Source organism: Monodelphis domestica, chromosome 2 (assembly GCF_027887165.1).
Source record: "Monodelphis domestica isolate mMonDom1 chromosome 2, mMonDom1.pri, whole genome shotgun sequence".
NCBI classification, from domain to species: domain Eukaryota; kingdom Metazoa; phylum Chordata; class Mammalia; order Didelphimorphia; family Didelphidae; genus Monodelphis; species Monodelphis domestica.
In genome coordinates, this window is record NC_077228.1 from 10,251,702 (window position 1) to 10,266,292 (window position 14,591).

The following is a 14,591-nucleotide window of genomic DNA, read 5'->3' on the forward strand; positions in this document are numbered from 1 at the left end:
CAGCCAGAGCCAAGTTCATGCACTTATCAAAGCTGGTTCCAGGCCTCAGACGTAAAATAAAAGTGCCATCTGCCATTATTCACTCAATGAGGTTCATGTACAGTTTCTATTGAGCCCAGAGGAGTGCCTTTCGGCAACAGAGGGCTTCATTCAACTAGAAAGAGTTTGCTAGTATTGTCAGGTGTCCAGGATTAAAAAAATAAATTCTTAAAAATGAGTTAACTACAATTCAAGTGACATGGAAGGCTATCTGTTTGTCTATGTGTCTGTCTCCCAGGATGGTTGTGAGGATTAAATAAGAAAATATTTGTAAAGTTCAAAGTTCTTAGCATAATGCACACAGTAAAGGCTGAAATACTTGTTCCCTTTTCTCCATCCATCCATCCATCCATCCATCCGTCCGTCCGTCCGTCCGTCCGTCTGTCCGTCTGTCTGTCTGTCTGTCTGCCTATTCTGACCTGTCTTTCTCTTTCTCTGCCTATTTATTTATGTATGTATTTATCTATATCTAGGTATCTATGTATGTATTCAACTTCTATCCATATGTATGCATGGTATGTATCTCTATATTTGCCTATGTACATATATATATATCTACTTCTTCATTTATTTATTTTTTCTCTATCCATACCTCTCGTCAATTATCTTTCTCCCTATCCATCTATCCATTGGTTAATCTATCCATCTACTGATCACTCTCTGTCTCTCTCCTCTCTTTGTCTCTCTGTCTCTGTCTCTCTCTGTCTTTCTCTAGAGTACTGAAAGGATCTCTACCCATGATCACATGTCTATTTTGTATTAGAGAAAGAACTTGAACCCAGGTCTTTTTGATGCCAAGGCCAGCTTTCTGGCCATTATTGCTGCCTTTCCCCTCATTCCCAGAAGATACTTGGCAAAACATTTATAGAAGGCCTTAGTCTGGTTAATATGAATTGTCCTTCCTCTTTCCCTCTCTTTCCCCCCTCTTCTCATTTTCCTTCTCCTTTTTCTCAGTATCAATAGTGAAATTATAACTCAGGCCCTGGAGTGTATATACAGTCCTCAGTTTCCTAAAACGTCAAGAGAGGATTGGCAGTCATTCATTGTACTGACATAATTCCCAAAGTTAATTTAGTGAGCCACCAATTCAAAATCACACAAAGACCATTTTATCATTAATATGACCTCAAAGGAGCATCCCCGATCATGGACATGCAATAATGTTCAACCACAACAGGCAGTTTTCCTGAAACACAAGCACTCTATAATCATGTGAACCCCCCTCAGAAAATCAAAAAATGTTTTTGCCCCTGGTACATCGCCTTTATAATCAATGAATGGCAGAAAAGTTCAGAAAGAGCCCTGGTTGACAGAGATAAGTTCTTTGGCCCCAAAATGCCAAAAGTGGTTTATTGTCTTTTTTCCCCTAAAATTTTCAACCCCCAGTTAATTGCTTTATGAAGAAAAGCTTGAGAAGATGATAATTTTTTGACTTTGAATATGAGAAATCGAAGCTCGTTGACAAATCAGATTCAGGAAGTTCTAATGAAACTTTTCATCTTTTCTAAGTAGCCATAGCATTTCATTTAAAAAGTGAGCTAGGTTGGTTGGTCGGTTTTAGAAGGAACTCTGGGAATTCAAAATGAGATGGGGAGAAAAAGATCGGGGGGGGGGAGTAAATTAGAGTTGGGTATGCTATGCACTACTTACCTTCAAAAGTCAAATAAAACTTTCCTCTGTCAAACCAAACGAGGGAAGGCTGTTCATTCTCTGTATGGTCAGGAGTTGAAGCGGGATGGGAAAGGTTAGGGAGAGGGAGAGAGAAGGACACAGTGTGAGTCACAGAGCAGGTCATTATTCTAATTATTGGGGAGAGGGAAGGAATTGCATGACATTAACGTGCGGGAAAACAGGCCCTGGATGTTCACATTGCCTTGAGAATTGAGGGAGCGGAAAGCAAAAAGCAAAGCTATGGAAGACTCGAGGGATGGGGAGTGGGGAAGTTTTTGATTGCTTGACTTTGGATTGCTGGGGGATGCGTGGAGCAGGAGGCGGCATCCTGGGACATGCAAGCTGTATTAGCATATTTTAACTGCATTAGTTTGGGCAAGCCCATCCAGCAATTGCCATCCCCGGTTCACCTCAAAAAACATCCCCTCCTGTGTTTAACTGGTTGTAGAGAACTATCAGTGAACAGAACAGAAATTGCTTTATGTAAAAGGAGCTAAACTCTGCCTTTAAATGCCATCAAAATTGCAGGAGGAACGTATGTGAAATTAAAACGTGTCTGAGATGCCTTTCACCTCCCATCCCTTCTCCCTAGAGCACCGAAGGTTCATGAATGCAAAATTTCCTTTATATGTTTGAGAAAAAAAGACTTCTCAGTGTTTCAAAAACATATCTCTGAACATCTATAAAATCTCTGCGCTAACTCCTGAGCAGTTAAATTATTCCTTCCTTAGTCAATTGACAAAGCGAGAGCATCTCACCATTTCTCCGACCTTTTCACCGAGAAACTGCCATGCAAGATGGTGCTTTGTCATTTACAAAGAAAAAAGAGAAATGTAGGTGGCGTGAGCCCCCGCCGCAGACAGGGACAAGTACACAATGTGTCTGAGTGGCACTGGACACTCATGGAGTGGAGAGCATGTCCATGAAAGTAGTAGGCATTCGGATGACAGAATGGCTTGGCTCATTACAAACAGAGATTGGGGGAGTCTCTTGGCTGGCACCGTACCTTCAGGTGTTTCACCGTGCCTTTCAAACGAAGGGAGCTTGCCATTAAAAACATCATCTTCTGACACCAGGAACCAAAGGAACATAAAGGAATGGGGGAGAAACAAAATAAAACAAAACAAAAAACACAAACACAAACCCAAGTGAAATCCAGCCACACACACCATATCTCAACAGAACACAAGGGAGGATTTGAATGGAAAGACACACGGACAGAGTCATTGGGGTTGCGATGGGAATCTAGGGGACCAGTCATGAGCTGATGAGATGGACACCCAATGAGGCTGCTTCCGCCCCCCTCCCTTAGAGCCAAAGGAAACAACGGCAGGTTGGTTTCCACATCCCTGAACCTGGACGGAGGTCCATCAGCCTCATCCTATACGTATCACGCCATCTTCCAGAGCAGGTTGTTAAAGGGATGACTCATGAGTAATTGGCTTCTGCCAGTATATTTTTCTGCTCTGATGTAATTCCCAAGCGGTCAGACAGATACCCATCTGCAAGAACACCAGGCTACGTGCGTACTGACAGCTCACCAGGGTGGTCCAGCATGCAGATTCCATGCCCCCTCCCACAGACACATATAGAGGAAAAACAACAAAATCCATCACAATGAAGCGAAAAAGTGATTTAGCTGAGGCAAGATAGGCTTTGAGGGGAAATTCATGGGTTTGAAGTGAGAGGAGCTGGATTAGCATCCTCACTCCCCTCTGCCATTCTGCTTACTTCTTTGTGGTCTCAGTTTCCTCGCCAGTAAAATGAAAATATTTACTACATCACTTCCAAGGGACCTTTCCACATTTCAGTCTATGGCTGAAGGGGCCCTCTCCTCCCTCTCTACATACCCACCATTTGGTAGTGGTGGTGGTGGGAGCCTGGGTAAGGAACTCCTGGGATGGAGACTTTTCTCACCGATACAGATGGACACTTCCTGAGCCTTCTATGATGTTGGACAGCTCCTTGGGGATGCTGAGAGGGTAAGTATGTTGTGCTGGGCACATAGTATGTGCCAGAGGAGAGTGAACCCAGGTCTTCCTGCCTCCAGTTTCAGAGCCAGTTCTTTACCTACCACATGTCATCGCTCTCAGAATTTCCTTTCTGTATGTCAGGTTCCAGGTCATACAACCACAGTGTCACCAACATTCGGGCAAACAGTATAAAATCTTCTTTTGGTATGTTTAGAATTCCCTTCCCCAGGCTAGAAAATTCAGCTATGGCTTAGAGGGCCAGCACATTATAGTGGAAAAAGACCTGGATATAAAACCAAGAGGGAAGGCATGATAGAGGTTGGGACATTGAATGTAAGATTGAGATGACCTGAGTTCAAATCCTGCCCAAGACACTTACTAGCTGTTGTGACCTTGGGCAGAGGTGTTCCCTCAACCTCTCTGTCTTTCAGTCTTCTTATCTGTAAAATGAGGGAGCTGCTTTGATGCAAGATTCCTCTCACCTCTAAATAGATGCTCTTTGATTCTATGAGCAATGTGTTTGAGTTCTGTTTTTGTAACTTACTATCTGGGTGACCTCGGGCAAATTACTTCCCCTTTCTGGATCTGAGTTTACTAATTTGTAATGATGGGATTAGACTGGATGACCCCTGAGAGTCCCTTCCATCTCTAGATCCATGATCATAAGTCACTTACATTCTCTGAGCCTCAGTTTACCCCCCGTGTAAAAGGAGAGAAACCTCTTGATCATACTTGATCAGAGGTGTCAGGCTCACAGCCTCCACAGTAGCAAGCAGCAGGTAAAAACTCCAGCATGGGTCTGAATTAGATGAAAATGTAATCGGGAGAAGTTTAACAAAACAAATGAGAATGCAGTACAGCATAGGTAATGAGAATTTGTGCTTTATAAGACAATATCTGAGTTAGACACTGCTAGGTGAGATGACCTCTAAGTTCCATTCTGGCTCTAAATGCATGAACCTATGATCAGTCTCCTGACCCAAATGAGAAGTTATGTCTAGCTATCTCCTGCCATCCCACCTAGCCCTGGGGTTCTTTAACGATGCTAGCTACTTCAGAACAAATGGGAGTTTCCATGGTTCTGTTTCACATAGAAATCTCCTTTTGTTTGTTTTGTCCTTGTAGCAATTACCTATTAACGGTTTTCTTGGCTTTTCCACAGTGCTAATTTGCACCTTCTTCCTCTTTTAATCAATTAGTAGAGCCACCCAGGAGTTTCTCCAGCCCCCCATCTCTCATGCTGGAGCCCTGGCACTATTTATCGACCCAGACGAGCAAGGAATAATAAGTTTAGCACAATAATGGAACCCCGAGCATCATCGCCCATCTATCATCAGCAATCCCTGCTCCTGACAGACCTGCAACTTCCCACACCAGTGTTGGAGGTGGTAAGGCACCAAACTGAACCCTTGTTCCAAATTCAGGTAGGTGAGGACTGGGAGTTGGCTTCCCAAATCTAGTATGCCCTCTGTGCTTTTCTCATCTAAGCACAAAATCAACTGGAGTAGACATTAGCAAAGAATGTATCTCAGCCATGAACTGGGAGCCTACCACTGGAATTCCCCAAATGAGGCATGAAAATATTCCAGAAGTGAAATCCTTTTCTGGAAAACATCCTAAGCTTTATATTCTAACTTCAAACACGAGGACCAAGTAAGACAGCTTAAATGGATCTAGATTGGCCTGCAAATGCAACAAGGAGGTGACTAACTTTTGGAGGGAAATAATTTCTTGGATAGGTCAGGCATTTGGGGGATTTCTGCAGGGTCCTTTGGGTTTTCAGGTCAATGATTCTTCAGTAATACCAGCTGAGGGCAGGGTAGTTAGCACAAGGTTAATCCACCTCTGAAAATGTCTAGAGTAGTATAACCAGCAGCCAGAGTTTAGTCTGAGGGGTCCCAGAATTCTCAAGTTGGAAGGGCCTCAGAGGCCATCTGGTCTATTCCCTTATCTCAATAAGAACTCCTCCTACAGGGTACTTGGCCAGTGGTCATCCGGTCTTTACTTGAATTCTCTAGTTGGGGTCTAAGTGGCTGGTTCCATTTGGGGATAGTGCTAATTGTTTTTCTTAACATCCTACTTGGGTCTGGGGCCACTCCCGTGTCTCATTCTTCTTCTACTTGGGAGCCCTTTAAGTTTCTGAATGCAGCCCAAGGCAGGATTTCTTTGCTGCTGCCTCATTCTCTTGACTCATCCAATTCACAGGCAAATGTAGACAATTTCCAGTCCTCAACAGAAAGCCACAGATGGCTATCACATCCTATCTAAGTTTTCCCTTCCACACTGTAAACATCCCCAGTTCTTTTAACTACCTCATAAAGTATGGATTCCAGCCCCTTCACCAACATCCTCATTGCCTTCCTGTTGATGATAAAGAAACAACAGCTGGCTCTTACATAACTTTACAGTTCATCAAAGTACTTTCTACAGATATCTTGACTTCATCCTAACGACACCCCTGGAAAGCAGGTACTCTTACTATTCCCAGTTTATAGATGAAGAAACTGAGGCAGACAAAGGTTAAGCATCTTGCTTACGGTCACATTGCTCGTAAGTATCTAAGGCTGAATTTGAACCCATGTCTTTCTGAGTTGGCATAATCACAGAACCCTGATTCTACCCACTGCCCAAAGAGCTGCCTTTATTCCAGAAGGCTCCAAAAGGACTTAGTGAAGGAGCAATCTTCAGGGATGTGAATGCCTCTGATTTAATCCATTCACTTGGCCAAAGTTCATTAAGGGTCTCTGTAGGCAATGCATTGAGCTTCTGCGCTGAGGAGGTCAGCCCTAGAATTTCATCAGTGTGGGGAGCTCTGAGGAAGGACCCCCTTTGACCAGTGTGGGGCAGCATCTTCTTTGTAACTGAGAATCTCAGAGAGCTGCCTAGAGAGTGCTGAGAGACCTAGCCAGGAGGTCTCAGAGACAAGATTCAAACCCAGATCTTCTGAGCGTCAAGGTCAGCTCTTTACCTTTTCCATGTTGCCCCTTGCTAGAAAGATGAAAAGACAAATATGATGTGGTCCCTGGCTTAGTGGACAACTAAGGATATTGTGTGTGCTTAGTGTGGAGGAATAAGAGCCTTTTAAGCATGACCTAGGTAGGAAGTAATTGCAATTCAACTTGGAGTGAGGACTTTGTTTACTTCTCCCTATTCTCTAATCTGGAATTCGTTACTCCTTTTATGAGACCGTATTGTAAGGGCAAAATAAGATGTAAATCAAGTCCCATTATAGTTCCTTTCTCATAATTAACATATTCTGGCTGTTAATTTCTCAGAGAAGAGCCTTTTGGCATTCTCGATAGGCATTACTTAGATATCATAGATTCCTTTCCTTCCTTTGTCTATCTACACAGAAACATGGACAAATTTTCAGGAATGTGACCCATTTTAGAATCTCTGCCTCCCCTTGCAGACCTAAAACAATTGGGAGGAAAGTACCCCAAATTTCAGAAAACAGGACCAAAGTCCCACCTTAGAAACTGGCCATGATCTTCCAACAAATGGACACATTTCACTTTTGTTCACCTTCTTGGGATACTTCCTTTGATGCCAAATCCAAAAATGAACTCACCATTGTGGGAAGGCTTTCTGACTTTCTTTTAGGGGCTCAAAAACCCCTATGGGGGACCACTGGATGGGACAGGAAAGGATAACTTCTAAGGTGACTTCTCATTGCATGATTCTTTGAGCCTATGAAAAGATGACTGCTCATTTATGATAGCATACTGGATAGAGGATATCATTTAAGCTGTGGATGATGTACAAGAATCCAGCAATGAAAGGGACCCACAGATATCTCCATTTTTTGGCACTGAAGTAATGAGAATAGATCTGGGTTCACCAACCAGACTGTTAGTGACCAGTGCAAATGGAGTTTAGTTCCAGAAGAATATGACTTATGACCACAAGCTGAGAAGAAGAGACTAGGGGTAGAAATTTTGATAATTTCATCTTAGAATCATAGGCTCTTGGAGTTGGAAGAGACCCATCTTGATCAATCCCTGCCTGGACAAAATTCCCTCTACCAGACAAGTCCAGCTCTCATGGGTCTCCATATAAGGGAACCCACTACATCTCCACTGGAATTCTATTAGTTGTTTTAAAAAAATTTCTTTATATCTACTGCCTTTTGACACTATTCACCGTCCCAGTAACTTTCCAAACTAAAACACCCCTACCTAGCCACCACTTTCCTCCACCATAATGCTCTCTCCATTAGAATTTAAGTTCCTTGAAGCAGGGAGTATGTCTGCTTTTGTATTTGTATCCAATAATTTAGTAAAATGCTTGGCTCATAGAAAATATTTAACAAATGCTTGTTCATTCATTCATTGCTAAGTTTGTCTCTTTGTCTTATACTCATCTCCCAAGTTGCTCTATGTTTAGGAAGCTGTGAGTGTGGTACGATGAAAAGAACACTGGTTCTGGAGACAAGAGGGTTCAAATCTTGCATCTGACACTAAATCTTCTTGGATCTCAGTTTCCTCTAAAAGAAGGAAGTTGAACTAAATGACCTTTCAAGGCCCTTGTGGCTCTAATTTGTTTCTTGGGGACACACAGAATAAGTCTAGTCATTTACATAAAAGGAATAGATTTTTATCAAAACCCCCAAAATACTACCAGGAAATATAGGCATTTTGGAGTATTAATGGTGGCTTGTAGCCTGTAAAATACAGAACTTATCTCTACCAACTCCATTTCACATTCATGCCTCCCATGATAGTAAAGTTTCGACTGGGTGGCTCTTAGGGATTTAACCCAATTTTTCTGCCTTGATCTGAAATAACATACCCTCAAATCAACTTATTCTGTGCTTTGTTTTCTTTGGTTCCCACTGTATCCTCCCTGGTTTTGATTCTACTGTTGTAGTACTGAGGAAAGATTATAGTGGTAAGAAGAGAACACACACACACACACACACACACACACACACACACACACACACACAAATGTGACCTCGTTGCTTCCAGAAATGTTACTGGAAACCTTCCCAATTTTGCCCACCCTTGTCATTTAGCCCATGAGAAATGCAGGTTGCATGGGGTCAAAGTCTATCTTGAATGGAGCCCTTGTTGCCAAGTCATCCAAGCCCATCCTGTCTCTCCAGAGAGATTGTGCTATACAAGAAGCTGCTGAATGGTCAGTCAGCTGATAGCGAGTGAATTCGCTGCTGTAAGGTGACCCGTACATAGCAGGAGGAAATAAAGATCATAGTGGGCAATGCACAGAGAGAATGGAAACCAAACAAAAAGCTCAAAGTCAGAAATGGAATCAAACCCAATCCAAATACTCCTCAGCAAATTAAGCAAGGTGACAGCTTCACAGTCCATCTCTCTTGTTTTTGAAAGAAGGAAAACTGGCCACATTGCGAATAAGAAGAGGTTGGCACAATTTGGGGTTCCTGCTGCAGGGAGGATAGAAACATATTGTGCACACTTTGGACATCATCCAACTCAAAGACTTGCCATTGAAAAAATGGAACCCCCCCACTGCACTCCAATTCTGCATCAGACAGTTAATCGGAGGTTACTCTAGGTAGGCATTCTATGTGACAGTTCGCTCCTCTTCCTCTCCAACCAACAAGGCAACTTAGATGGAGTGGGTAGAACAGCTGATGCCAGAAAAGATGGTGAGAGTGGGAAGGGGGCAAATGGATGGGAGTAGCAATTGAGCAAGGAGTATGTAGGCGGCACAGTTGGATGAGATGACACGGGTCCAGGGACAATGGGAAGGAACCAAGAGTACTCTGGGTACTGTGAGCTAGCCAATAAAACTGGAAGTGTGGAGCTGGAGAAGATTGAGTTTAAATGCCTGAAAGGGTGAAAAGAGTCCTGATGAGAAAAGGAAAACCATGAGGAGACACAGTGGCTCTGTTGGGAAGGGGAAATGAGATCATGCATGAGAAAACAAGGGAGATGGGGTGGGGGGAGAGAAACAAGATGGAACAAGTAATGGTCAAGAGGTGCCCTGGAGTCTTAGCTTTGGAAAGAGGGAAGAGCAGATCAAGGGAAAATCAGGACACCAAACATTTGGGAAAACCATCCAGCTCTTTGCCGTCATACCACCCATAGCACAAACAATGTATGATGGTGCCAGAAATGGATTCATTTTTCTTAGCAAGTCTAGGATGTGTCAATAACACAGTGGCATAAAGAGAAAAGTCTGTTTAATTCTCAGAATGCCATAGTTTCTACCATCCATCCAACATAAGGATAAACAAAAATGACTTAAGAATGAATGAAAAAATTAAATAAAAAGAGTACTAAGATTGCTATTTCTAGCAGGGAATTTTATTAATAAACATTTTTCCAAAAGAAGAATGTTTAGGCAAGTGTTATGGAAAAGCAAATCTCAATTATAGAACCTTCTTTGGACACGTGTACTATTTTGCAAAATATTAATAGTTTTATGTGTGATAGAGTAAGAAAATTCCTGCAAAATACAAGTGTTAATTATCATCACTTTTTCTTGTATTTTTTTCTTGCCAGAGAGGGACAGAGGGGTTAAAACACTTTGCCTTCTTTGCTGAGAAGGAAGAGTCAGATGAGATTGGCAACACACACAGCAAGACAAGTTTGATCAGAACCAATGGGCCTCAGGGACTTTCAGAGTAGATAAGTAAGCCAGTCCAACCTACAGAGAGATGAAAAGAGGAGAAATTGTTTTTGGTTTTTTTGTTTTGTTTTTACCAACAGTAGGTGTCGTAGCTGCACTCAGGGAGTTGGTGGATGATATAGATGATGTGCTCTCTGCCCGGGCAAGGGGTGCGATTGGAGGAGGGCTCGAAGAATGTATGGGAGGGCTAAAAGGTCTGGACTGTGGGAAGAAGAAGAAGAAAAGTTACAAAAAGTTAGATACACAGATGATGGTATTTTCCTTGAAATAGTATACTTTGTTATAATTCACTTAGTTGTTTCTGTTTCTTAACTTTTGCATATTCAGTAGCAGTTGAACATAGCATCCTCAACAGGGGATTAGTTGTCCTACCATTACTTGAATATTCTGGGGTCTGGGGGCTCACGACTTTGAGGAGCCTGAGAGGGGGACATCATTGCTATCTTCACCTATTTGAAGAGTCGTCATAATGGAACATGGATGGGATTTATTTTGGTTGGCTTTCAAGGGCAGAACGAGTAATGATGGGTAGAAATTTCCAAGAAGGGCAACTAATAATCAGAATTATGCAGAAGTAGAATGGACTGCTTCAGGAGGTGGTGGGTCTCTCCTCACTGAAGGTGTCAAAGCTGAAGCTAGACTGCCATTTATTCAAGGTTTTGTACAGAGAATATGGGTTTGGGTGTTAGGTGAACCAGATGGCTACTGGAGCGCCCTTTTCAATTCTGAGCTTCTGTGACCTCTGGCACTCGTCCATCCCTCTTTTGGCCATATCAAACCTTTAGCCAATTTTTCTTTACAGTGAATAAATCTGCTCTTCTAGTTCTGCCCTTGGGAGTCAAGCTGAATGAGACGCATCCCAGATCTTTCATAACCTTTCTTGTGTCACAGATCTCATCAGGGTTATAGATTTATTATGCTTGGTGTCACTGTTTTTGAGTAAGGAGTCCTATTTAGTTAAGAGCTGGACCATCCGCTCTCTAAGGTTCCTTCCATCTCAGTTGGAATCAGAAATTCTATGAGAGTGAAATAGGATCAATGGATGAAAGCTACTGGGAGTCTAATTCTGGCTCAATGCCAGGAAAGTTTCTCAATAATTAGAATTGGGTGCTCACTGCCTCATGAGTTATACACTATGGAGTCAGGGAGGATGTTAGTTCAAACTCCCATCTAGATACTTGGGTATGACTGTGTCATTTACTTGACTTCTCTGAGCCTCAGTTTCCCCATCTGTAAAATGAGGGTAATTAAAAATGCCTAATTGGTATGAAAATCAAATGAGATACTATAGCTGTAAAGCCTTTTACAATCCTTAAACAGCTGTACAAATGTTAGCTATTCCTATTATTTTTTAAACCCTCACCTTCTGTCTTAGGATCAATACTGTGGCAGAATACTAAGGCAGAAGAATGGTAAGGGTTAGGCAAAGGGGTCAAGTGACTTGCCCAGGGTCACACAGTTGGGAAGTGTCTGAGGCCAGATTTGAACCTCCTATCTCTGGGCCTGACACTCATATTACTGTTATTTTCATGAAACAATGAGCTGCCTTTTTATGGGGGGCGTCCAAGCTTCCAGAAGCTGAACTACTTGTCAGTAATGTTGTAGAGGGGATTCATCTATGTAAATGATGGAGCTCTTTATGCTGTGCAAAGCACTTTACAAATATTCTCATTTTATCCTCATGATTGACCTGAGAGGTAGGTGCTATTATCATTTTATAGATGAGGAAACAGAGGCTGGCAGAAGTTAAATGACTTGTCCAGGGTCATACAGCTAGTAAATGTCTGAGGCCAAATTCAAACTCAGTTCTTTCTAAGTCTAGACCCAGTCCACTATGCTGCTTAGATGCCTCCAGATGAGGTTAGGAAGAAAAAAATACTCAGTTTTTGCATTATGGGAGTTATGGCTGAGGATGTCCTCCTGGGGACAGCAGAATGGGCAGCCAGATGGCATGGTAATCAAATTGGAGTTGGGCAGAACTGGGTTCAAATTCTCCTTCTGACATTTATTAGCTGGAAGCCCAATGCCAATCTCTTAAGTTTTCTGAGCCTCAGTTTGGACATCTGTCAATAGCCAGATCAGCACGTCCCCTTCCCAGAGCAGTTGTGAAGATTGAAGGAGGTAATTTATTCACAGCTTGGAAAGGTTTAATGTGCTATGGAGAGCAGTTCTGATTTGAACCCCTGTTTCCAGGGCCCAAGTTTCACAATCTGGGGGAGGCCAAGGAGCTTGGCCTCTTAACCTGGGGTAGGGGTGGTGGTGTCTATGAACTTAAATACATATATATATGTATATATATGTATATATATATATATTTGCATAATTTTATTCCTGGAGGAGGAAATGATAAACATTTGGGATTTTCCTGGCAGAGACACTGGAGAGGTCTGCCATATTCTTCTCCAGATCATTTTACAGATGAGGAAACTGAGGCAAACAAGGTGAATTAACTTGCCCACAATCACCCGGTTAGTGTCTGAGGCCAGATTTGAACTCAGGTCTTCCTGAATCCAGTCCTTAGATTCTATCCATTGTATCACCAAGCTGCATAAATATATACTTATATTCACAAAAATAGGAGAACCTTTGCTGAAAATTACTTCTTTGGGATCAGCTGGGTGGTTTAGAGAACTGACAAGCCCAGGGACAAAAGGTCCTGGGTTCAAATTTGACCTCAGATACTCCCTAGCTGTGTGACCCTGCACAAGTCCCTTAACCCTCACTGCCTAGTCCTTACTGCTCTTCTTCCTTGGAACCAGTACTTATCAGTTGTTGATTCTAAGACAGATAGCAAGGGTTAAAAAATCCAAAACCTAATTCTATGGGGTCTGAACTGAATCTTGAAGGAATTGGGGGGCCAGAAGAGACCCCATGACCAATCACAGCTGACAAACTAAACTTAGGTTTGCCAAAACCTGGACATCTATCATCTCATTTGATACTGGCAGTACCCCTGTGAGGCAGTTGAAGCTATTAGCCCCATTTTCCAGCTGTAGAAACTGAGGCTGAAAGTGGGCAGGTGACTTCTTGGGTCACCCAGCTGGCATGAGGATCTGAAGCAGGATTTGAACCCAGGACTTCTTGGTTCCTGCCTTCATCACTCTACTCTCTACTTCCTGCTGCCTCAGTATCTCCTGGGGTCCCCGGGTGCTAGTTATATCACAGTACAAATACTATTAGGGGGCCCAGTAGAATTCCAGCCGTGCTCTTCCCAAGTGGCCCAGTTTGCCCATCCTCCCCAGGCTTTTTGAGCCCCCCCCCCCCCAGCTATTCCTTTGGTGGACAGAAAACTCAAAGGACAAAGACAAAGGGGATGGGCACGTACCACGTCTCCCACTCCGGGCTTGCCCGGAGGCAGCTTGGGTCTGGACGGAGGTCGAGGAGGCGGTGGTGGCGGTGTAGTCCCGCTGCTGCAGTGGGCCGAGGGGGTGGCAGGCCGGGCAGGGGACGATGCGCCTATAAACAAGCGGGGATCGTCAGGCTGGACAGCTCCGCCTCCATCAGCGCATCCATCCCGCCTCCCCCAAGGAGCAGCCAAGCACCCTCCCGACATGCAAGCTCTCCCCTCGGGTGACAGCCAGAGCCAGCAGCCTACTCATCACAGAAGCAGAGCACGACACCAAACGCCACACTACGTCACGGGTGTGTTTTTAAGGTCAAAGGCATGTGATCGAAGACGGCTAACGAAGGAAACTGAGCCTCTGTGCTCCCATCTGTGGAATGGGCACCCAGCATCTTCCTCTCAAGACTTGGATGAGATAAAGGGATACAAATGCCTCACCAATCAACCTCCTCCAGGCAAGTCCTCCCGTTGCTTTCTTTTCAGAGGAATGCTCAGCATTTACTGGAATTCTTTTGCCTGGGGCTCCCTCGCCTTTCTATCCCAGACAGGGGACACACATGCTCAGTCAATTCCCACTTTCTCCCTGCTGCTTTCACAAGTTGATGCTCTCAGATGTCAAGGGCTTGGGATCTCCTCAGGTGTTGGTCTCCCCTCCAGGGCTACCAATATCCACCCTTGGGTGGTGGTGGGGGGCAGGATCTTTGAGGAGGGCTCAGAGGGGTGGAATCCTTAGCCTGGGGGGTGGCCAAGCGCCTGAGGCTCTTTCTGGAACACAGCTGGCTTGACTTCTGGAGAGGAAACACTGACCATCGCCCCATGGCCATTCAGAAGCTCTCCCCAGCCTGGCACCTCTAGAGCCCCTGACATAGGTGTCTGGTAACTGCCTGCCCACCAAGAGGTGCTGTTGGTGTAGGAATTTATACATGCTGAGCTGGCCTGAATCTGAAGCC

General features: G+C 43.8%; 1 protein-coding gene across 13 annotated transcripts in view; it reads right to left on the reverse strand.

Annotated features, from left to right (window-relative positions):
- SGIP1 (SH3GL interacting endocytic adaptor 1) overlaps window positions 1–14,591 on the reverse strand; it is a 275,163-nt gene that overhangs the window by 48,958 nt on the left and 211,614 nt on the right. For 7 of the 13 annotated variants that reach the window (XM_056815004.1, XM_056815002.1, XM_056814999.1 and 4 more), the window contains 3 exons: window positions 13,624–13,754; window positions 10,373–10,499; window positions 1,690–1,749 (listed from right to left, as the gene is read on the reverse strand). In XM_056815004.1, coding sequence (XP_056670982.1) covers window positions 1,690–1,749; window positions 10,373–10,499; window positions 13,624–13,754 — 318 coding nt within the window. The remainder of the gene's footprint in view (window positions 1–1,689; window positions 1,750–10,372; window positions 10,500–13,623; window positions 13,755–14,591) is intronic. The other 6 variants (XM_056815003.1, XM_056815005.1, XM_056815001.1 and 3 more) reach the window with 1 other exon arrangement.